Source organism: Myotis lucifugus, unplaced genomic scaffold (assembly GCF_000147115.1).
Source record: "Myotis lucifugus unplaced genomic scaffold, Myoluc2.0 scaffold_432, whole genome shotgun sequence".
In the NCBI taxonomy this organism is placed as follows: Eukaryota; Metazoa; Chordata; class Mammalia; order Chiroptera; family Vespertilionidae; genus Myotis; species Myotis lucifugus.
In genome coordinates, this window is record NW_005871480.1 from 284,323 (window position 1) to 307,850 (window position 23,528).

General features: G+C 43.6%; 2 protein-coding genes across 8 annotated transcripts in view; one reads left to right on the top strand and one right to left on the bottom strand.

Moving 5' to 3' along the window:
• The window catches only part of CEP170 (centrosomal protein 170), a 98,849-nt gene extending 86,791 nt beyond the window's left edge, over positions 1–12,058 (bottom strand). For 3 of the 7 annotated variants that reach the window (XM_014468149.2, XM_014468151.2, XM_014468150.2), the window contains exon 1: positions 11,810–12,058. The gene's annotated coding sequence lies outside the window, so the exon portion shown is untranslated. The remainder of the gene's footprint in view (positions 1–11,809) is intronic. The other 4 variants (XM_023744153.1, XM_014468144.2, XM_006102826.3 and 1 more) reach the window with 2 other exon arrangements.
• Positions 12,059–12,706: 648 nt separating this feature from the next.
• SDCCAG8 (serologically defined colon cancer antigen 8) overlaps positions 12,707–23,528 on the top strand; it is a 200,558-nt gene continuing 189,736 nt past the window's right edge. The window contains exon 1 of the mRNA XM_023744152.1: positions 12,707–12,953. Within this exon, the coding sequence (XP_023599920.1) occupies positions 12,887–12,953 (67 nt within the window). The 5' untranslated portion in view covers positions 12,707–12,886. The remainder of the gene's footprint in view (positions 12,954–23,528) is intronic.

The window sequence follows — 23,528 nt, forward strand, 5'->3', positions numbered from 1 at the left end:
GGAGTCACAGACAAGTAAGACTCAATCAGTGTATATTAAGAGACCAAAAATCAGCTGACCCAACTAGAGGGATGAGGCAAATTTATGAACTGGGGTGCAGCATGGATCAGAAATCTTGAATCTGAAAGAACTGTCAATGTTTTTGGGCAGAGGGCCGCAAACTGCGGCTCGCGAGACCCATGTGGCTCTTTGGCCCCTTGAGTGTGGCTCTTCCACAAAATACCATGTGCGGGCGCGCATGTACAGTGCGATTGAACTTTGTGGCCATGCGCAGAAGTCGGTATTTTGTGGAAGAGCCACACTCAAGGGGCCAAAGAGCCGCATGTGGCTTGCGAGCCGCAGTTTGCCGACCACTGCTCTAGGCTCACTGAACAACTATGCATCCAACAAACCTTTCAGGTCAGAGATCACCAAGAGCAGACAGAGGTGCACAAAACAGTCTCAACCAAGTGCCAACAGAATGTACAGGAGGGACGGATAGAGGGAGGAAAGCAGTGGAGTGAAGGGTCTGTAAGACCCTGAAAGCCAGCATTCACCTTTCTCACTTCTCTTGGCTCTGTCATTTGTGTGGGATGAATTTCAGGCCTATCACTGCCTAATGTATCCTTTAAAAATTGTTTCTGCTCATCGTCACCACCTCTCTACACACTACAACTGTTTGGGCGGTTGGCATAAATCATTTCAACCACAGTATCAGCACAACACATGAAACTGGAATCAAAATCAACGTGCAGAGTAACTCACAAGCCTCAGAGTATGTTTTAAGCAGGGACAGATTTTATAACTACATCAGAAATGCACCTGTTTGCTGCCTAATAATACGTTGTTAATTATTAGCCTAAATTGTGAGCAATAAAACTAGGATGACAGAGGTTTCATATTTACACAGTCTAATAAATAAGCCACTGGCCACATATAAACTACTGAGCATTTGAAATGTGGCAAAGGCATCTTAGGATACTTTTTATTTTAATTAATTTAAATTTAAATGTTCATATATTTAATAGGGGCTACTCTAGTTAGCTCAGCTTTACAAACAAGATTAACATTAAGGATGGCGTTATTTAAATACCTCACACATACAGAATATAAATACATACACACATGCAAATAGGCTAATACACACAAAAAATGTGTTGAAAATAATTTGATCTGATCAAAGAGTGTAAAGACCTTTATATGTTCATTTATAAAGGTATGTAGCATCATACAAACTAGTAAATTATATAAGCAATCAAGGCCATCTTTTGGCCGCAATGATTCAATAATCACTTCAAATGTTACTATATCTTAAGTCTATCTTCATATATTATTCATGAGACTATTGATGCTGAGAGTGATTAGTCCCATCATTACCAGAATTCCATGAGGTCTGCAACTGTTTGCCGGAAGTATGTTGTAGTGGGAATATTTCTGGAAAGGCAATTCTTTCAAAAGGGAATCTCTGGGTCTAACTACAGAACAATTCCCTATTGACATTATTTCATTTGGGGAAGAGCTTTTTGCAAGTTTGAGCATAAAAAAGCCACTAAAATAGCCCTAGCTGGTTTGGCTCAGTGGATAGAGCATCAGCCTGTGGACCAGCGGTTCTCAACCTGTGGGTCGCGACCCCTTTGGGGGTCGAACGACCCTGTCACCAGCTGCCCAAGACCATCGGAAAACACATCTATAATTACATATTGTTTTTGTGATTAATCGCTATGCTTTAATTATGTTCAATTTGTAACAATTAAAATACATCTTGCATATCAGATATTTATATTACGATTCATAACAGTAGCAAAATTACAGTTATGAAGTAGCAACGAAAATAATTTTATGGTTGGGGGTCACCACAACATGAGGAACTGTATTAAAGGGTCACGGCATTAGGAAGGTTGAGAACCACTGCTGTGGACGGGAGGGTCCCGGGTTCAATTCTTGGTCAAAGGCATGTACCTAGGTTGCAGACTAGATCACCAACCCTGGTTGGGGTATGTGTGGAAGGCAACCAATTGATGTTTCTCTCTTGGTATCTCCCCCCCTCTTTTGCACTCTCTCTAGGAATCAATGGAAAAAATATCCTGGGGTGAGGATTAACAACAAGAACAAAAAGAGCAGCTAAAAGAGATTATTGGTACTTTTAACAATTATTATGAGAAGATAATGCTCCCAGCCCAAATGAGTAGGATTTGCTAAAAGGGTTTACCTTCCAAAGACCTTCTTTCTTCAGTGCTGCCTCTCTCTCTGCTCTGTCCAGCCTCTCCTTCCTTTTTTAGTCCATCTCTACACACCACACACATCCTCCAGCTCCTCTGACTCTCTCTTATTTCTCTGTGACACAATGGGCCATAAAGAGAAAACTAAAGAATATTTTAAACTTTCACATGAACAATATTACTTAAAAAACTGGGGAGTAACCTCAGAAATGATATTGCTTATGCCTTTTATTTTTACAAATGAGCAACACAAGACACTGAGATTAAAGATTTGTTCAATATCAGCTCGGCCTGTGTGGCTCAGTGGTTGAGCGCCGACCTATGAACCAGGAGGTCACGGTTCGAATCCCGGCCATGGCACATGCCCAGGTTGTGGGCTCGATCCCCAGTAGGGGGCGTGCAGGGGGCAGCCGATCCATGATTCTCTCTCATCATTGATGTTCCTATCTCTCTCTCCCTCTCTGAAATCAATAAAAATATGTTTTAAGGAAGATGTGTTCAATATCATATATCGAGGAAGTAACAGCCAAAACTACGAAGCTCTGCTCCTTGTGCAAAGCACCCCTTGATTTACATCATGTTGACAAAGGATCCGAGTCTGTGTCTATGTGTGTTTATCCGAAGGTCGGGGACCAGCCTCAAAGTCATCTGTGACAGACAATGACTACACCATCTGTTTTTTCTGCAGCAGGTTTGTGATGACAGTGTTTATTAAATAAAATGATACATGTGTTTTATAAAACAGATGTAAGTGTATACAGCGATTGTGTCAAAAAAATTAATGCGGTTCCTGCCTTCCTGTGACCCCATCTTCCCCATGTAGTTTGCAACTCTTCATTGAGAATGGTTTCCTCTGGCTCTATTAAACAGATAAAGCCATGTCACACTACTAAAGACCAATCCATGGTAATAAGAAAAATACATTTTATATTATGAAAAGTCCTATTAATATGTTTATTGTTAAATGTTTTAATTGAACTAGTTTACTGCTTCCATTAGATGTTTGAGAATTCTATCAATAGAGATAATAATCTAACGTTTCTTATCTATTCATTAATTCTATATTCATGTCCTAGGGGGAATTAGATCAGACACTTTTATATGATTAAATAAACATACTCAAAATATGAAAAGAAGTAAATAATTTTTGTTCCCAGAATTGCCTATGAACTGATTCATAAATATCTTAATTATTCTCCCCTGCTCTGGACATTAGCCCTTATTTTACCCCTATTTTTTAAAAGATCTATCTATCTATCTATCTATCTATCTATCTATCTATATCTACATATAGATAGATATATCTATATATATATATTTTATTGATTTCAGAGAGGAAGAGAGAAGAAGAGAGAGATAGAAGCATCAATGATGAGAGAGAATCATTGATTGGCTGTCCCCTACACACCCCTATTAAGGATCCAGCCTGCAACCCAGGCATGTGCCCTTGACTGGAAGTGAACCTGGGACCATTCAGTCTGCAGGCCAACCCTCTATCCTCTGAGCCAAAACAGCTAGAGCTCTACGCCTATTTTTGATACTAACGTGCTTGATAAACATTTACTTTTGCGTTCTTTATTTATGTCGGATCCAGCATAGAAAGTGAACCAAATTTTTATACATTTTTAAGAAGTGATATTTGATATTATATTTGAATTTTGTCATATAGTAAACTTTTTAGGGTTTATAGTATATATTTATATCTTTATCTCAATGAAAAACTCAAATAATCTAATGAGAAAGTAATTCTGTAACAGAGCTCAAACAAAATTTCTAAATTTTACTTTACGTACCCTTCATTAATTGTTCCCACCTCTCCAATTTACAAATTTTACATTCCTGATTTTGTACAATGGCTCTTTACCATTCTGGAATTTGTTAGGGTCAAAATGTACTTTCTCACCTCAAGAAATGGCTCTTTAAAAAATAATATATGTTGCCAGAACCGGTTTGGCTCAGTTGGCCTGCGGACTCAAGGGTCCCAGGTTCGATTCCGGTCAAGGGCATGTACCTTGGTTGCGGGCACATCCCCAGTGGGGGGCGTGCAGGAGGCGGCTGATCCTGATTTTGTACAATGGCTCTTTACCATTCTGGAATTTGTTAGGGTCAAAATGTACTTTCTCACCTCTAAAACATATTTAAAAAAATAATATATGTATATTTATTGATTTCGGAAAGGAAAGGAGAGGTAAGGGATAATAGAAACATCAATGATGAAAGAGAACCGTTGATTGGTTACCTCCTGCACGCCCCCTACTGGGGATCGAGCCCACAACCTGAGCATGTGCCCTGAGGGGAATGGAATCCTAACCTCCTGATTCATAGGTCAATGCTAAACCACTGGGCCACACCAGCCAGGCAAAAAGGCCCTTATTTTTATTGAACAGCTCAGCACAGAATGCTCACATAGGTGAAGGGCAGAGTATAGTAGAAGTGGAAGTTAGTGAATAAAACTGACAACAAATATTTTACTCCTGGATTTCCTACAAAAGGAAATCGCAGAATTAGTAGATTAGAGAAACAGTGTATGTTTCATTCAATAGCTCTTCAGCTTAAACAAAAACCCAAAGAAAATTTTATTCCCTTACATCATCAACTATGCTCATTTCCCCTATCTGCTTCCTCAAATCAGTTTCCAGCTGGATGTCTGGAGGCCAAGATACCTAACCTCACCCTGAGCTTAGAATCTGTACTTTTTCTATTCCATGCAGCACGGCACGTGACAAACCCTTATCTAGTAAAACACCTTCAAAAAAAACCAAAAAAAACAACCCAAAAACCAAAACAAAACAAAACAAAAAACAACAATAGTTATAAAAGGGAAATTCTCCATGCCGGCCTTGGAAAAAGTAAGCTAGCCTGACTTGGTTCTCATTATTTAGACATTCTGCCTAGAATTAAAGGATGAGTATGGATCGAGCAAGTTATTATCTCAAAGCCTCCCTCCAACATCATGTCCTTTTCTCCACCCCAAGAATATTATGAGATGACTAGAGGCCTGGTGCACAAAATTCATGCGGGGGGGGGGGGGGAGGGGGGAGTCCCTTAGCCCGGCAGTCGGACATCCCTCTCGCAATCTGGGACCACTGGCTCCTAACTGCTTGCCTGCCTGCCTGCCTGATTGCCCCTAACTGCGTCTGCCTGCCGCCTGATTGCCTCCTAACTGCCCTCCCCTGCCAGCCTGATCCCCCCTAACTGCCCTCCTCCACCATCGCCTCCTTCGCCACCATGGTTTTGTCCAGAAGGACATCCGGAAGATGTCCTGTCTAATTAGCATATTACCCTTTTATTAGTATTGATGTGCAAAAACTGCCTATGGTGATGGGATGCAGAAACAAGAAACTATTGTACAGACTCAGGATGAAAAAATACTTCATCACCAGACCAGCACATTCCCTCCAATCTAACACGCTCAAGTGGTACCACACTTGGGCAAAGGGGGAAGGAGATCCTACCTGGAACTGTACCTTTCATTTGTCTTTCACATCTAACTCACTTCTTTATTCAAAACAGCTGGACTACCATGAGCTTTATTTTATAGATGAAGACACTGAGGTTCTGAAATTAAAGCGACATGTTCAAGGTCACACAACTGGGGATTCTCAGGCAATTCTGATAGCAGATCTCCTTGAACAGCTCGGCCTTTCCTGCTCTCTCTGTAGCGGCAGCAGCCAACTCCCTACACCGAACAAGCAGCAGAGGCCGATTCCTGATGAAAACTTTGTTCAGAGCTTGAGATGTAGTAGCTTCTGGAGAGGATATTGTGAATATCCCCACTGATAAAATAATAAATTACTTCCTCAGAGATAGTTGAGAAAGAAAGAGGATACTGCCTGCTTCCGTAAGAAGTATTAAGGTGACTAAAGGTGTTACAGGTGACTGATCATTCCTTATAAGTAAAAATACTTGTCTTTACTTGGCTTTTCGGACACCACACTCATTACCTCATTGGCCACTTCTTTCTTTTTAAAAAAAATGTATTTTTATTGATTTCGGAGAGGAAGGAAGAGGGAGAGAGAGATAGAAACATCAACGATGAGAGAGAATCATTGATTGGCTGCCTCCTGCACACCTCCCACTGGGGATTCAAGCCCGCAACCCGGGCATGTGCCCTTGATTGGAATCAAACCTGGGACCTTTCAGTCTACCGGCCGATGCTCTATCCACTGAACCAAACCAGCCAGGGCCAAGGATATTTTTCCATTGACTTTTAGAGAGAGTGGAAGGGAGGGAGGGAAGAAGGGAGAGAGGAGAGAGAGAGAGAGAGAGAGAGAGAGAGAGAGAGAGAGAAACATCAATGTGAGAGAGACCCTATTTAAAGATGCAGGACTGTATGGCCCTCTTGCCCAGTCCCCAGCAGCCAGACCCCAGCAGCAAGCAAAGAGCATCTGCCCCCTGGTGGTCAGTGTGCATCATAGTGACTGGTCATGCGGTGGACCCAATGGTTGATCAATCGGTTGGACACTTAGCATATTACACTTTTATTATATAGAATAAGTCTCTGCTAAATGTCTCCTTCTCAGAGTGAGATGTCCCCTGACCACTCTCTAAAGTATACGTGTCCAGGCGCAGAATACTGTATAAAGAGGCTATCATTTATGTAAAAGAGAGGGGGTGAATTAAGATTAAATTGATAAAATTGAATTGAAGAAAAATTTACTGAAAGGATAACTACATGAAGAAGATAGCATGATTTCCTCCTTAATTAAAAACAAACAAATAAAAACATCTCAACAGTTTTTGGTATCTTGTGTCAGCGCTTACCTCCAGCATATTTCATTTATGCAACACTTACTCTATTTATAAATCTGCAGGCTGTCCTTGGCTATATCCAGTACACGGCCAGGATAAAGACATAAGAGGGCTGGCTTGTTAATTCTGTAAATGTCAAAAAGCCAGGAAGGGAAGCTAATCCCTTGGATGACAGAATCATGATTCAAGAAGATCTCAACAAGTTTTGACGCTGGCTACATTCAAAGAGATGATTTTTAAACAGTTAAAGGTAAATAGCACGGCTTCCAAAACACTGTGTACGTGTATATACAGACTGGGAGAAATCTTAACATAAAAAAGATGCTGGTTTATGTTGACATCAGTGGTTTCCAGACCAATTTTTCAAAAAAAACAAAGAGAAACAATATCAAGCTGCCAACTTTTTATTGTTTATTTAAGAACACTAAGACCAAACCAAGGAATCCAAGACAAATGTCCAAAGAAACTTACCACCCAAGACTATCATTTCATAAAGAAGGGTCATTTTCACATCAGAAAAGAGGAAATCAGAATCCCACCCCCCCCCCAAAAAAAAAATACACACACACACACACACACACACACTCCTTGACTAGCACAACTATGACTTGAAAAGCCACGTAACATTTTTTCTCTCACTTTCCTGTTATTCAAGAGTTAACACAATTGGAGACCGCAAACACAAGTGCACCGCTTAAATTAAGGAAAGACATAATTTCACTGCACTATATTCAGACCATAACTGCAGAATTAAATAGGGAACCAGATCAGAGAAAGAATAGCACTGACAAGACTGACTGTAGTTGACAGATGAGAACGGTAAAGGAAACCATATCACATGAAGTTGTAGGGGTTCTAATATTTAACTTAGAAAAGAGGAGACCTAGCAGGACCCAGTATAGTGAGGAAAAGCTTACTGCATCTCACTCATGAAGACAGAACTGCAACCGGTGGGAAGAAGTTACGTAATAAAGACAGAGCAGATACTAACTCAACTTAAGTAAGATCTTTCCATACTTTGCAAAAGCGAAGTGAGCCATCCTATGCCCACTTTCTCATGGAAGTGTTGTTTGTGGAGAAGCCGGATTCAATAACATCTCAGGGATAATAGTAATAGGCATGGCATTACTTCTAAAATCTCCTCTAAGTCTAAAATTTTATGAATCAGAAAGGAAGCAACGCTGCCTTTTGAACCTACTAAAAAAGACATACATTCAGTTATGGGTTGAACCACTCGGTCAGAATTTTGGCTTTAGTCAAAAAGACATAGGTTCAGTTATGGGTTGTACTACTTAGTAATGTGTGACACAAAACAAAATTATTCCCTAACTCTGGGTCTCAAATAGTCTCAACTGGAAAATGATACCTTATTTATAGAACTGTTGCATGAATTACACACACACACACACACACACACACACACACACACACTCACACTCTGCCTGGCACTTAGTAGGTGCTTAATACCTAATAGATTATTCATTTATGTAATAAATATCGTGTTCCAAAGAGAAATATTTTCTTACTTATTAATGATTGTTATGCTTAAATGACTTTTCTGCTATGTCTCATTTTTCAAACCTAATTCAAGCCTAGGATTCTTTTCCACTTATATATTTGTACAATCCCTACTAGTATTTGCATGTTAGTACTTTTTGTAAGGCTTCCTTTAATCTTACTTTGGTAGTTTCCTTTCTATTTTTGTTTGACATAAAGGTGAGCTTTACCTTCAGTACATATTGGCTGTATCAGTTCATTTTGGCCAAAAATTTTACAATACGCTGTTGGACAATCATTTCAACTAACTGGACTATATGTCCAGTTTTATTAACCTTACCCCCAGACAGATGTTTTCTTATTCTCTTGTATTGCTCACATTGGCCAACTCATTGCTTTGCACTTCCCTCAAGAAATATATGAATAAGTAAATTAAAACCCATTCCACCAAGTGTAGTTGATTATTAGAAATCTTGGTCATTAAAAAAGGTTATGAAATAAAGATGGTCTCAGATTTCTCCCCATAAGAGGAAACCCATTTCTTACTGAAGCACATCAACATGGAATGATCAGTCAACATTATTTCTCCAGGGAGGGCTTTCAGATGGTATGCAATTACTCTTTTGTTACACTTACAGTATAATTTGAACTGAACGGGTATTTTAGTTGACAATTTAGTATCATGCTGTGTGTAAGGTATTCATTAGGATAGTTTAAACACCTCTAGTGTTTGCTATAGAGAACACAAAAACATTACTCATTAACTGAAAGAGCAAAAATTATTTCTCAGGAATAGATTTTGTTGAACAAAAACCATGTTGACAACTTTAAACATATACAGCATTCAGGACTAGATGAGTCATATCTGATTACTATCAGATGCAACAATAAAACAAGTTGTTGTTTTTCAGTGTCAAGAGGAAAGAAGAAACTGATACTTGGAACAAATAAACCAAATCACTAAGCACAGAATTTTTAAGGCACCCTGATATTTGCATGAATAGGCATAATGTACACTAATTTTCACTATTCTAATGTTCAGATAAACATGCAGATGGTTACTTATTTCCATACAGGGTAATTTTAGAATACCATGAAATTTACCAGTGAAATACATTTCAAGTGCGATTTAATATAATTCCACACACCTAATTTAGTTAGTTTATTTTTAAGTTGAAATGTAAGAGAAAGATTGAATTATTTTTAAAAGTCTATTAAGTGCAAAGTAGAATTTAAGGGATAAAAATGAAAAGGACTACAAAAAAGCACCTGATCCTAAAACCAACTCAATAGAAAGCATACATTTAATTTTGGTAAAAAGTTCAACACAGATTTTTCTCTCAAAGGTAAATTTTTGCTTAAAATAATATAACTCATCGATGGATGAAAAATGAACTTCACAGGTCCTTTTGTGGCAATTTTATTTTTAACCGAGTTTACAGAGCTGATCGTACTACAAAATACTACTGAATATCAGGAAGTATTAAAATGTGGTTACTTAGTAAGTAGCAGGGGAAAAAAATTTCCAAGGTTCTGTTTTTATGAAAAACCCATGTTATGGTATCTTTCCCTACAGCAGTAAGTTAATTTCTAAAACCTAAGTTCTGTTTCAGTAGAAGCGTTTTCACATTACAAAGGATCAGATGAGCACAACTGGGGTGACCATGAACTTGACAGGCACAGACCACTCCCAGGCTGGAGAGCAGCTCTCCTTACAGGTCCGCAGGGGCTGCCACTCGCCTCTGCCTTTCCCTGGAAGTTTGCGTTTCACAGACAAGTCCGTCAACTTTTCAAATGTTAGCGTCTCCCTCTGTCAGTCAAGTGCACCGAGATTCTTCGGTTTAAAAACAGCAAAATGACGCAACAGCTACCAAGCCAGGGAGCCCTCAAAAAGCAGCCCCAGGGTCACTTAGAAACACCACCCAGAGGGGCGGGGGGGAAAAAAAAAAAGCAAGATGGTTTGTAACTTGCAACCTCCTATTTCCTGAGCTGAATTCCTCAATCCTGGAAGCAGTCCCAGGAAGGATTTCATCAGCGAGGATCTAGATACTGTACCCATAACACAACCCCTCTCGAAGCATCACCCCGCCCCCCCACCTGCTCCTCCGCATCCTCCTTCCTTCCCGTGGGCTTGTTTTAACCCCAGCAGCACACGGTCCGAGCAAGGAAGCATCGCAAGCTTGCAAGGATCAAGTCATTTGAAAAAGAGAGACCCTTGCAATCTGCGGCACCACCTTTCGCTCAGAGCAGAGTGACTTTTCATCACGAGAATAAAACTAGGAATAAGCAAACTCAGACATCGACATGTACCAGGTCTTTTTTTTTTTTGGTTTGCTTTGATTGCTTTAAAAAAAAAAAAGAAAAAAAAAACAGGCAAGATGTTCATCTATTCGCTTAGGAACGTAGCATGCGTTACCCAACCCACTGGAAAAAACACACACACAAAAACAATTCTGCAGCTGCATTCATTCCCCAGCTACACAATAGGTCGCCGCCGGCCCTTCCTACGGCCCGTCGTCCCCGTTAAACAGTCATTTTGCATCGATCGCCTCGGCAGTGCTGGCCCGGGAGCTGGCGCCCCGTCTTCCAGGACCTTGCATTCTCCGATTTAAGAAAGAAAACCCGGCCGCCCGCCAAGGAGCTTCGAGGACTCGGGGCACAAACCCCACATCTTGCCGCCCGGGGCGGGGTCCGCCGCCGGGACCGGGCTCCCCTCGGGCAATAACGCGAGGAAACCATCCCGGACCCACATCGGAGTCGCAGGACAATGAGGCCGCCGGGAGGCCGCCGGGTCCTCCCCCGGCTTCTCCACGGAGGCCGAGCCCGAGCGGGGCGCCGTCGCCTGGCGCGAGTGCGTGACACCCCGACTTCCACGCCCTCCCGCCGCGTCCGAAAGGCTCCCGCGCGAGCACCCACAGCCGGGCCGACACAAACCACAAAGAGGAGTCGGCGCTGCGGGCGGCTCCGATCCGGGGGAACCCCTGGCAGCGGCCGCGCGGCCGGCCCTTCCCTCCCGGCGCCGCCCGCGCCCCCTGCTCGGCCCCGGCGGAGGGGAGGATGCACAAAGCCCGGTCGAGGGCGCTGACAGGATTCCATACGGCGGCAGCGGGCCCGGGGCGCCGGGGGGGAGGGGGGGGGCTGGGATGCAGGATGCAGAGGCGCCCGCCAGTCCCCGATCGGTGCGTGTGGTGCGCGCCCGCGCGGAGCATCGGGAAGCTGCCCTGGTCCCCCGCCCGCATCCCCCGCCCGGCTGCGGGCCGAGGCCGCGGCCCGGGCTGCAAACCCGGGGAGGAGGATGTGGAAAGCGGCGGCGCCGGCGGCATCGGCAGCGCCCAAGCCCGGCGATGGCGCGCATCACTCACCCCTCACCGCGGAGAGAGGCGCCGGTCGGGGAAGGCGGGGCGCGGCGCGTCCCGGGAGTCTCCGCACGCCGTCCTCCCGGCACCCTGTTGTCGTCGTCGCTGTGGCTGCGATGGAGGTCCCGGCCTCTCGGCTCCGCTGGGCGATAACGTTATTCCACACACGCCCCACACATAGCGGTAACGGCAGGAGCGGCGGCCAGTGCGCAGGCGCCTGGGGAAGGGCGAGGAGCCCGGCCCTATCCCGGCTCCGGCTCCGACCCGGCGGCCTCTCACTGCGCAGGCGCCAAGCGCAGACAATGAAAAGGGTTGTGCAGAGGGTCTCCCGCAGGCTTTCCCAGGTCCTACTGCGCACGCGTGCCTCCAAGACCCGCTGGAACAATGAAGAAGGACCCCAGTATTAGCGGGCGCCGCAACTCACAGGGACTACAGTTCCCAGCGGGCAGCGCGCCAACTCCGAGGGGAGGTCGGGTTGCTGGGCATGCCTGGATTTGTAGTGTGAGCCGCCTTTCACAATCTAGGCTCGTTGGGAGATGTTTAGAGCTGCTTTCACTTGAGAATGTATTTGGCCGTTTTGACAAACGTCGTGAAGAGTGCAGAGCTTGTTATTTGCGTCTTTCAGAAGCTTCAAGGCTCGAATGCTTGCATGCACATGTCGAAGGGTCCAGGCCTTGCTGTCAGTAGGGTGAGGTCCAACAGCAGGATGGGATGAAGGCAGGACTAAGCCAGGAAAAGGGCGGAGCCTCCTAACAGTCCCTTGGCAACCGGATCCTGCCAGCGAACCGTTGCAGCCTGTGTGCTCGGGCGCGGTGCCCTCTGGGAATTGTAGTGTCCTTGGACGGGCTCCCGGGAATGTAGAGGCTGCAAGCCCGCAGTCTGTGAACCACAAGTCCCGTCATCCTTCAGGAGGGCCAGTGGGTGGGAAGGCTGAGACCCTTTGAGTGGGGTTCCAGGCTCCCCGTTGACAGCCGCGGCAGGAAGCAGGCGGGTCCTGCCGGGGCGCCAAGGCCTCCTGTCCTCTGAGGGGGATCCCTGGACTCTGTCCCACCTCACTCCCCTCGCTGGACCCCGAGTCTGCGCATGGAGAAGTCCCTGGAGAACTCTACCCTGGAGGAGTCTCTGGGGCAATACCAGCTGAGTCTCCGGGGTGAGTTGCCCAGAACCCTGCGCCTTACCCCCAGGGGACCAGGGCCTGGTGGGCGGGAGCTGGCCAGGTGCCTGACCTAACACCCCAACGGGCCCCACCTCAGCCAGGACGCGGAGGAAGAAGATGGGTGTTGCTGTGATTTTTGAGGGAGGGAGAAAGTTTGCTTTTACTATTAACCACTGGCGTTTCCCTTGATTCCCTGGGTCACCTGCCCAACTCCCTGATGTTGATTTAAGCACCTTTGTTGTCCAGCGCCAGCAGAAACTCTTGCAGGGCTCTGCTCTAGGCCACTTTTGCCCAGTTCCCACACTTTGCTTTTTAATAAGTTCCTAATTCATACTTTGTACACATTCAAATTACAGAGTAGGGGATTGAATGGGATTTATTGGACCAGGGACAACACACACCACCAATAATTATTTTCATCACAGCAGCTTTATTTAGTAGTCTAGGGCCTAGACTCTAGGCTATTTACATATATTAAGTCATTTAAAACGTCAAACAAACTTATGAATATTACTACTTTACACATGGGGAAATGGAGCTGTAAAGACATGAAGTTAGGGCAAAGCCCACACAGAGACAGAGCCAGGTGTTAGATTCAGCCAGGCTCATTTGAAAAGCCTGTTTTCCTTTATTAATCATATCATAATTACTATGACTGAAACCTTGTTCACTCAGATTTTCTTAGTGTAGTACTAATGAATGAGTAGAGAAGTACATACTTGTAGATAGTCTTTCTTCTTGGACATCATAATATAATAACATCTAGAAACTTTGGTTCTGTTATTTTTACAGTTATGGTGTTGTTTACAGGGTTATTGTGAGGAGCAAATGAAATAATCTGTGTAAAGCAGGGGTCCTCAGACTTTTTAAACAGGGGGCCAGTTCACTGTCCCTCAGACCGTTGGAGGGCTGGACTATAGTTTTTAAAAAAACTATGAACAAATTCCTATGCACACTGCACATAGCTTATTTTGAAGTAAAAAAACAAAACGGGAACAAATACAATATTTGTATTTGCATGTGGCCCGCGGGCCGTAGTTTGAGGACCCTTGGTGTAAAGCAATCATTTTCAGACTTTTCTTACTGTTTCTCATCAGTAAGAAATAAATTTTATATGGGATTATACACTATATATGTGTGTATATATACATAGATATATGTACTAGAGGCCCTGTGCATGAAAATTCGTGCACTGGGCGGGGGTGTCCCTTAGCCCAGCCTGCACCCTCTCACAGTCGGGAGCCCTCGGGGGATGTCCAACTGATGGCTTAGGTGGGGAGTGGGCCTGAGCCGTCAGTGGGACATCCTTAGTGCTGCCGCAGAGGTGGGAGAGGCTCTCGCCTGCTGTGAACCTGGCTTCTGGCTGAGCAGCGTTCCCCCTTGTGGGAGCGCACTGACCACCAGGGGGCAGCTCCTGTGTTGAGCATCTGCCCCCTGGTTGTCAGTGCATGTCATAGCGACTGGTCGTTCTGCCGTTCGGTCAATTTGCATATTAGCCTTTTATTATATAGGATATGTATATATACTAAATGAAAAGTTTCATTCAAGAATATTCTACTAGAGTAAACCATTCTATTTTTATTGTGTTTTTGTGTTGCGTTTTCTTAACCCTCATGACCAATAGTTTAAAAAATTATTTAATGCATATAGAACGCTGACTCATTTATTTATTTTATTTTGTTAATCTTCACCTGAGGATATTTTCCCACTGATTTTTAGAGATCGTGCAAGGGAAGGGGAGAGATGGAGAGAGGAACCTCGATGTGAGAAAGACACATCAGTAGTTGCCTCCCGCACCCAGCCCGCAGGGCTGTGGATTGAACCTGCCACTGAGGTACGTGCACATGCCCGGAATCGGACCTGGGGCCCATCAGTCCGCGGGATGACGCTCTATCCACTGAGCCAAACCGGACAGGGCCTTTTATTAATTGAGTGCCTACTATGTGTTAGGCATACGAGGTGCTGGGGATACAATAAGTAACTAGACAAAATTCCTGTCCGGTTGGAGCCCCTGGATTAGTGGGGAGAAAGACAACAAAGAAATAAAATAATTACAGATCACTCTGGTAGAAAGTGAGGGTAAAGATCAGTGCTTGGCAGCTAAGAAGCACTCATTAAATGTTAGCTGCTCTTTATGCTCGGTACTTGCAGCAAAGGGAGGATTTTTCAAGGAGATTAGAAAGTTTATTTTCAAGTGACTCTAAACTTTGTAAGAGTTATTCATTATTGTTCCCATCGTCAGCAGTGTTAGAAACTGTCAACATTCTCAGTATCCACACTGCAAGAGTAAAAGGATTGGTCTTAATGAAGGTATTCACCCTATTTATGTTTCAAGAAAGGTTAGATACAGAAATAATCACTTCTAACTTTTTAAACAAATTAATTTCAGACAGTAAGGGAGAGGGAGAGGGAGATAGAAACACCAGTGATGAAAACCACGGATTGGCTGCCTCCTGCTCGCCCCCCACTAGGGTCCAAGCCCTCAACCCGGGCCCGGGTACTTGCTCCTGCCAGGAATCAACTGTGACCTCCCAGTTCATAGGTCGATGCTCAACCATTGAGCTATGCCAGCCAGGCTAACTTTTTATTTGAAAGCAAGAAAAATGCAGTGCACAATGATAATATGAGTGATTTTGTTTAATTTTTGAGGTTGGCAAAAAAAATTTTTGTTTTGCATTATAAATGACTTCTAATGTTTCTCCTTCTTTGATCTTATTTTGAATTTTTATGTAAGCATCAGAGGCCATTTAATATTAGGCATTTTAATGCAGTGGTTAGTTTCAAACTAATGTTATAGTACTATGTTTAATGCCCATGAAGAGTTTTCATTCAAAGTTAATACATTTTAAAATAAATCTGAAATTTAGTGTGCTAACAGTATAAAATAGAACACTTGTAATCAAGAGCAGACATAAACCAAAGAAAAAAGTTAACTTAAAAAAAAACAACAACTTCAGACCAGCTGGCATGGCTCAGTAGTTGAGCGCTCACCTATGAACCAGGAGTTCATGGTTCGGTTCCCAGTCAGGGCACATGCATGGGTTGCAGGCTCAATCCCCAGTGTGGGGAATGCAGGAGGCAGCCGATCAGTGATTCTCTCTCATCATTGATGTTTCTATCTCTCTCTCCTTCTCCCTTCCTCTCTGAAATCAATAAAAGTATTTAAAACAAAACAAAATAAAACAAAACAAAATCCCCCCCAAAACAAAAAACTTTAGTGATAGTTTTAACAATGAATCAAGAAGTGGCACCTGATTTTTCATGGGTTTTCAGGACTTTGTTACTTATTTAGTAGCATTTTTATGTTTATGTAGCTTATATAACAACTCGTGGAAAGAAACAAAAAAGCTAATTTTGACACAAAGCATAGTTAGAAGTTCTTCACTTCATACCTATAAATCAGGGGTCCTCAAACTTTTTAAACAGGGGGCCAGTTCACTGTCCCTCAAACCGTTGGAGGGCCGGACTATAGTTTAAAAAAAAACTATGAACAAATTCCTATGCGCACTGCACATATCTTATTTTGAAGTAAAAAAACAAAACGGGAACAAATACAATATTTGTATTTGCATGTGGCCCGCGGGCCGTAGTTTGAGGACCCCTGCTATAAATTATCTCTTTTAAATAGGATCTTCCTTCAAGTCAAAATGTGTGTTTCTAAAGAGGGTATGGTGGCATTATTTTATATGGGGAACTTCGTGATTTTGAGTGCTGGTGCCTAATAACTTGAGAATTATGTTGTTATTATGCAATCAGATAAAATGCAAGTTCAAGTTCTTTTGTATTGTTTTGTGTTGGTTTTGTTGGCTTGGTTTTGTCTATCTGCTCTCACTTCCCCAAAATGTCTTGCCTGGTTCATGAGCAGAGAAAAAGCTAATCAGCATTCTTGGTCTTTCCTCACAAGTTATTGCTCTGGCTTCTAAATAACTGTACATGCAATCATTGCTAACAGCCCTTCATTTACTGTGTATTCAGCCAGGAAGTAGCCACATAAAAATGCAAAATGTTTTCACAATTTTCCATGCTAGTCCCTCATTTTTTTTTCCTCGTTCATTTGCTTTAAATACAATTTGGGGCCCGGCCAGTGTTGCTCAGTGGTTGCTCATCGACCTAATCATTTTATATGCCGACTCCCCCTATTTCAACATTTTGGTGTTTCGGGCTCTAGATTGAGTTTGTGGAAGAGTGTGATGTAGTCAGAGGAAGAGAATGTGGAACTAGGAGCCAGGTCACTGACTCTTGCTGTTGCTTGGCTGACAAACATCTGTTACCTTAGGCAAGTTATTAACTGTTCCTGGATTCTTGGTCTTTATCTACAAAATAAAGTTGGGCCTATTTGGGAATTACGGCCTTTAGGAGTCAAACACATGACAGAATGTGTGGAGCTGCCCTAACTGGTTTGGCTCAGTGGATAGAGCGTCGGCCTGTGGACTGAAGGGTCCCAGGTTCGATTCCGGTCAAGGGCATGCACCTTGGTTGTGGGCATATCCCTAGTAGGGAGTGTGCAGGAGGCAGCTGATGAATGTTTCTCTCTCATCAATGTTTCTAACTCTCTGTCCCTCTCCCTTCCTCTCTGTAAAAAATCAATAAAGTATTTTTTTTTTTTAAAGAATGTGTGGAGCTGCCAGTGGAAGACATGAGGGAATGGTGAGGCTTGTGGCAGAACTGGGCAGTTTATACTTGTTCTAAAACAATCCATTTCTCTCTTGCTTCCTCCTCTTTCCTTCCTTTTTCTTCTCCCTTCCTCCCACACTGTTCCTTCCAATCAAAACACATATGAGAGCCCAGCTGGCGTAACTCAATGGTTGAGCGTCGACCTATGAACCAGGAGGTCACGGTTCGATTCCGGTCAGGGCACTGCAGGAAATTGCAGAGGTTTAATGACATTCCTGGAGGCTTGATCCCCAGTGGGGGACGTGCAGGAGGCAGCCAGTCCGTGATTCTGTCTCATCATTGATGTTTCTCTCTCTCTCTTCCTCTCCCTTCTTCTCTGGAATTGATAAAAGTAACTTAAAAAAAGAAAAAGAAAGAAAAACACACGTGAGAACTGGTTCCTGCTCCGGGCATCACTCTCAGACCCCTGGATCTCTAATGTTCCTTCCATCATCACTAGATTGGAGCGTCTGAATGATAATGGTTATGTTTCTTTCTAGTTAAAATAACAGAATAACAGTCAGGAGTGGAACTAGTTCATAGAAGGTGAAAGGTTGAAAATGGAAATAAAATATATAATTTGGGGGTGATTCTTTTTTTTTTGGTAAATTGATCTGATTTGAGAAAACGGAAGATAATGTCAGTGTCGTGTGTTTTGCTTGCATACGATTAGCACATCTCTCCAGAGTCCACAAAGTGTGTTTTCCCTCCCAGAGAGGACTCACATCTGCAGGACGCCTGTGTGAACCTTGCTGGCCAATAATTTGGTCACTGGATTAGTCAACAGTGATATCATCTGGACCTTTGGCAAACTTACAAAAAATATGTGTGTAACTTGGACAGAAGTTCTTCTTTTTCTCAGTTTTACTCCTCAAACTTGTATTTCTTCTTTTACTTCTTCTTTCCCCCTCCTTCCCCTCCTCCTCCACTTCCTCCTCCTTCAACCTCTCTTCTTTTTCTTCTTTTTTGCTCTTCTTGAATGTCCTCTGAATACTTTTATATTCTGCGCGCGCACGCACACACACACACACACACACACACACACACACACACACATTCTCCACAGCTAATGTTTGCTTATTTGTTTGTCTTACTGTCAGCCTCATTGAGACCAAGACAGGCAGCAATATAATAAAGCCTCTGAAGCATTCATTATGAAATGACAAAATTATGTTGGTAATTCAGCGCAGACGGAAACATCTCTGTTTTCTAAAAATTAAAAAACACGGAATGGGCCCTAACCGGTTTGGCTCAGTGGATAGAGCGTCGGCCTGAGGACTGAAAGGTCCCAGGTTCGATTCTGGTCAAGGGCATGTACCTTGGTTGCAGGCACATCCCCAGTCGGGGGTGTGCAGGAGGCAGCTGATCGATGTTTCTTTCTCATTGATGTTTCTGACTCTCTATCCCTCTCCCTTCCTCTCTGTAAAAAATCAATAAAATATATTTAAAAAGACACGGAATGGTTTGGCTGTTAAATAAGGATTGGTAATGCAAATAAAACTTGTAAGCATCTGAGTTCCTTTTTTGCTGATGAAATTTAAATTACATATATTCATTTTTTGCTTTATATACTCACATGACTTTTCTTAGTAATTTTAACTTTTGTGGCCATTTCTTTTACCAGAATAAGAAAAAGGCAGCAAAATTCCAATTTTCTTTCCCTCCCACTGAGGAGGTGAGGTAGGCAAAGGACAGGACTTAGCGTGCAAAAAAGTAATTAGAAATTCCTAGCATCATCTAGAACAGTGATGGCGAACCTTTTGAGCTTGGCGTGTCAGCATTTTGAAAAACCCTAACTTAACTCTAGTGCCGTGTCACATATAGAAATTTTTTGATATTTGCAACCATAGTAAAACAAAGACTTATATTTTTGATATTTATTTTATATATTTAAATGCCATTTAACAAAGAAAAATCAACCCAAAAAATGAGTTTGCGTGTCACCTCTGACACGTGTGTCATAGGTTCGCCATCACTGATCTAGAATCAAACATAGCTCAGCGTTATGAAGTTGTAAGGACATTTGTACATGTTCTTGGACAGAAAGAAGAGATTGAGTTGTTTTCAAGCTATTGAGATACTGAGAATAATTATATATCATCTTGGGATGTTTACAAGACATGCTCTCAGCACTTTGCTAAGGTTTTTAACCTTTCCACTTAGTGATACTCCTTTCAGGGCCAAAAGGTGGAGAAAGAAGCCCTAGCCTGTTTAGCTCAGTGGACAGAGCATTGGCCTGTGGGCTGAAGGTTCCCTGGTTCGATTCCCGGTCAAGAGCATGTACTTGGGAACGTGTGGGAGGCAACCAATTGATGTGTCTCTCTCACATCGATGTTTCTCTCTCTCTCTCTGTCTCTCCCCTCTCTCCAAAAATCAATGGAAAAATATCCTCAGGTGAGGAGTAACAATAACAAAACAAACAAACAAACAAACAAACAGAAAGGTAGAGAAAGTAGCTTGAAATGCACTTGTGCACGTACCCACGCAACCTTTATGACTGATTATGACTGCGCTTCATCTCAGCCCACGGGAATGTTTAAAGGAATAGCCACCCAGGTTAGCTCTGAAAAACGGCCTTGGAGTAGAACAAGTGTTTCATGTGTGAGGCCTTGGAATGACATGAAGCGGAATCTGAATTCCACGTTCTCAACGACAGCGGGTAGAGATATGACGCCTGCCTGGACATCTGGACCAGAAGGGCCCCAACACCACTGCTGTGCCCGGCGAGCTCGTGTCCTGCCCGCTCTCCACCAAGAGGGGCTGCCGTTACAGGACAGTAATGCGGTGGGTATGATGGACGTCTCTCCTCAAGACTGAACACGAGCTGTCTTATTCGATTGATCTGAACCAATAGATCTCATCCTAGCCAGTGTGGCTCAGTGGATAGAGCATCGACTTGTGGACCAAAGGGTTTTATTCCAGTCAAGGGCTCCTCCCCAGCCCAGGCCCTGGTTGGGGCGTTTGCAGGAGGCAGCCAATCTATGTGTTCCTCTCACATCGATATTTCTCTCTGACTTTCCCTCTCTCTTCCACTCTCTCTAAAAATCAGTGGGAAAATATCCTCAGGTGAGGATTAAAAAAAATAAAAAAATAAACCAGTAGATCTCAACTGGGGCAATGTTTCTGCCCAGAGGACAGTGGGTCACGTCTCAAGACATTTTTGTTTGTCAAACCTGGGAGGGGGATGCTCCCGGCCTCTAGTGGGGAAGGGCCAAGGACGCTGCTAAACATGTACCACGCAGCCCCTGACACAAGCGTCGCCCGGTCCGCTGTCAGTAGCGCTGAGGCTGAGAAACCACGGTCCTGAAGGAAGCCTTTGCTCACAGCTCTTCCTCCGCCCGAGTCAGACTCGAGAGTCATTACCATTAAGGATACAGATTGTACTGGCTGGTGGTTGTGCCTGTGTTCTGCCAGTCTGGCTAGGATTACTTCTTCATCAATGGAAAGTGACAGGTGCATAAGTCCTCCCAGCCGGTGCCAGAAGAATGCCAGGTGTAGCCCTCAGACTGCATCGAGCCAATCTCCTTGATTTGCCAACATCCATGCATCATTCATGAGCGCCCAGACACTGCTTCCTTAAGATGTTTGCATTCTCGCTCGGATTATCTTTCACTCCCGGCGCCAACCACTTGAGCACATTTGTCGGCTATTAAGAGTCTTATGGTAGTATTTTCTTTGGGATTTTTTTTTTCACTTTCTATATACTGCTTTTGATGTCTCTTACTATGGTCATGGCCATTGACAAAGCTGGCTTTGTCTGATTTTTGGATGAGGCTGTTGTCTCTTGGTTGTAGTACCTGTCAGTCCCTGAGTGAGCAGTGACAGCAATCTCCTGAACCAGGCTGAGGCCCAGGCAGGGTGGACAAACACATGTATCTCTTATCTCGCCGTGGTCTCAGTTTCCTGCTTGCCTGCCTGAGTCCGAGCTGGTTCTGAGAACCCTGATGCGTCTCTTGTCTCCGCCCGGGGCGGTCGGGTTGATGGCCTGTTTTCTCAGGGACAGCTGGGCGCTTCACAGGGTGTGGCTCCCTGTCCCCTGTCACCAGGCTAATCCCCCGGTACAGATGGACAATGTAGAGATCAATAATTCACAGTATGTGGATAAGGGTGATCCTCGCTAGACTGGGATGTACTTGCCTTTTGTTCCAAAACATCTTGATGATGAGACACCCAATGGTGAGCCAGGAGTTAGAAGTAGAGAAACTGGATAAAAAAAAAAAAATGAACAAGACAGACTTCATTTGTCAGCAATCAGCAGCTGTCTAACCTGTTTGGGGCTTATCGCACTGCCTGATGTTTGGATAGTGGACAAGCAGAAATATTATTTACTGACACCTGTGTTCATATGATTTTTGTAGCACCCAGAGGTCCTATTGGTGTTTGTAGTCATAACTGCGTTGACAGTCAGCCCGGGTTTGGTCCCGGGGAGGAGAAATCAGGATGCTCCATGAAATACCCTTTCTGTCCTCTCAGGAGAGAAGCGGAAATGAGTGTCCTTTCTGCTCGCTGGGTTCGAGGCAGATGACGCCGTGCCCATTAGCAGTGGGATAGCGGATAGCTGGCAGGTCCTGTGTAATCTGGTTCCCTTGTGTGTGCGCAGCAGGTACCACATCTGGGGGGTAGTGTCCCGAGTAGGATTTATGGGGCCTTCAGGTGCAATGGCTCCAGTTGAAGAGCAATGGGGTTTCCTCTGTCTAGACCAGCGGTTCTCAACCTGTGGGTCGCAACCCCTTTGGGGGTCAAACGACCCTTTCACAGGGGTCGCCTAAGACCGTCGGAAAACACATCTATAATTACATATTGTTTTTGTGATTAATCACTATGCTTTCATTATGTTCAATTTGTAACAATGAAAGTACATCCTGCATATCAGATATTTACATGACGATTCATAACAGTAGCAACATTACAGTTATGAAGTAGCAACGAAAATAATTTTATGGTTGGGGGGTCACCACAACATGAGGAGCTGTGTTAAAGGGTCGCGGCATTAGGAAGGTTGAGAACCACCGGTCTAGAATCACTGGAGCATTATTATTCCTCAGGATTAACTCTGTTTGTCCAAGTGTATAACACATGTTTTGAAATAGAGTATTGATATAACGTAAGAATATCACGTACCCTTAGCAATATCTCAGTACTTCACATAATACTCTTTTCATGGTGCAATTTGACACGTTGTCTTGGAAGGTTAGAAATTCTAAAAGATTAAACAAGACATTGCAGACGTTAGAGAGGGGATCAGTGGGCTTATCAAACTCTGCCATCGTCGTAATCTGATGAAAGAACTCTGCCTCTAGGGACTTTCAACTATGAAATTTTTTTCAGATTTCCTTTATTTTTCCTAATTTAGCGCATTAGCTTTTAGTCAGATTAGGTATAAATAAGTAATTACCCTTTGTCTTGGAGGTGAAGTCATTCGATACCTCCCGGAGCACACATTTAATGTTAGTCAGACCCTCTGTTTCCTTTCTAATGGGGGCATCGGAGATAAGTGCTTCATTCATAGATCGAAGTGCATAAATCTAAAGCTCTGTGCACTAAGTTGCTTATCATGTGACACTTTGATTTCCCTTTTCCATTAACAAGTGTCTTTAGAGCATGTGCAGTTATTGGAAAACCATTGCTGCTTCTCATTTTGCTCAAGTCAGGAAGGCATCTCCTCTGGACATCTCTTAAACTCCCGGTGAGTAACCGGAGGCCAGGCTGGCTGAGTCATCAGCACCGAATTCCCGTTAGACCAGTGGTTCTCAACCTTGGCTGCACATTAGAATCACCTGGGAATCTTTTTAAAATCCTGATTTCTGGGCCTCATCCTCCGGAAATTCTGTTTCTTTGTTATGGGGTGGGGCCACAACATGAGTAACAAGAAAAGATTTTCCAGAGGATGAGGCCCAGAAATCAGGATTTAAAAAG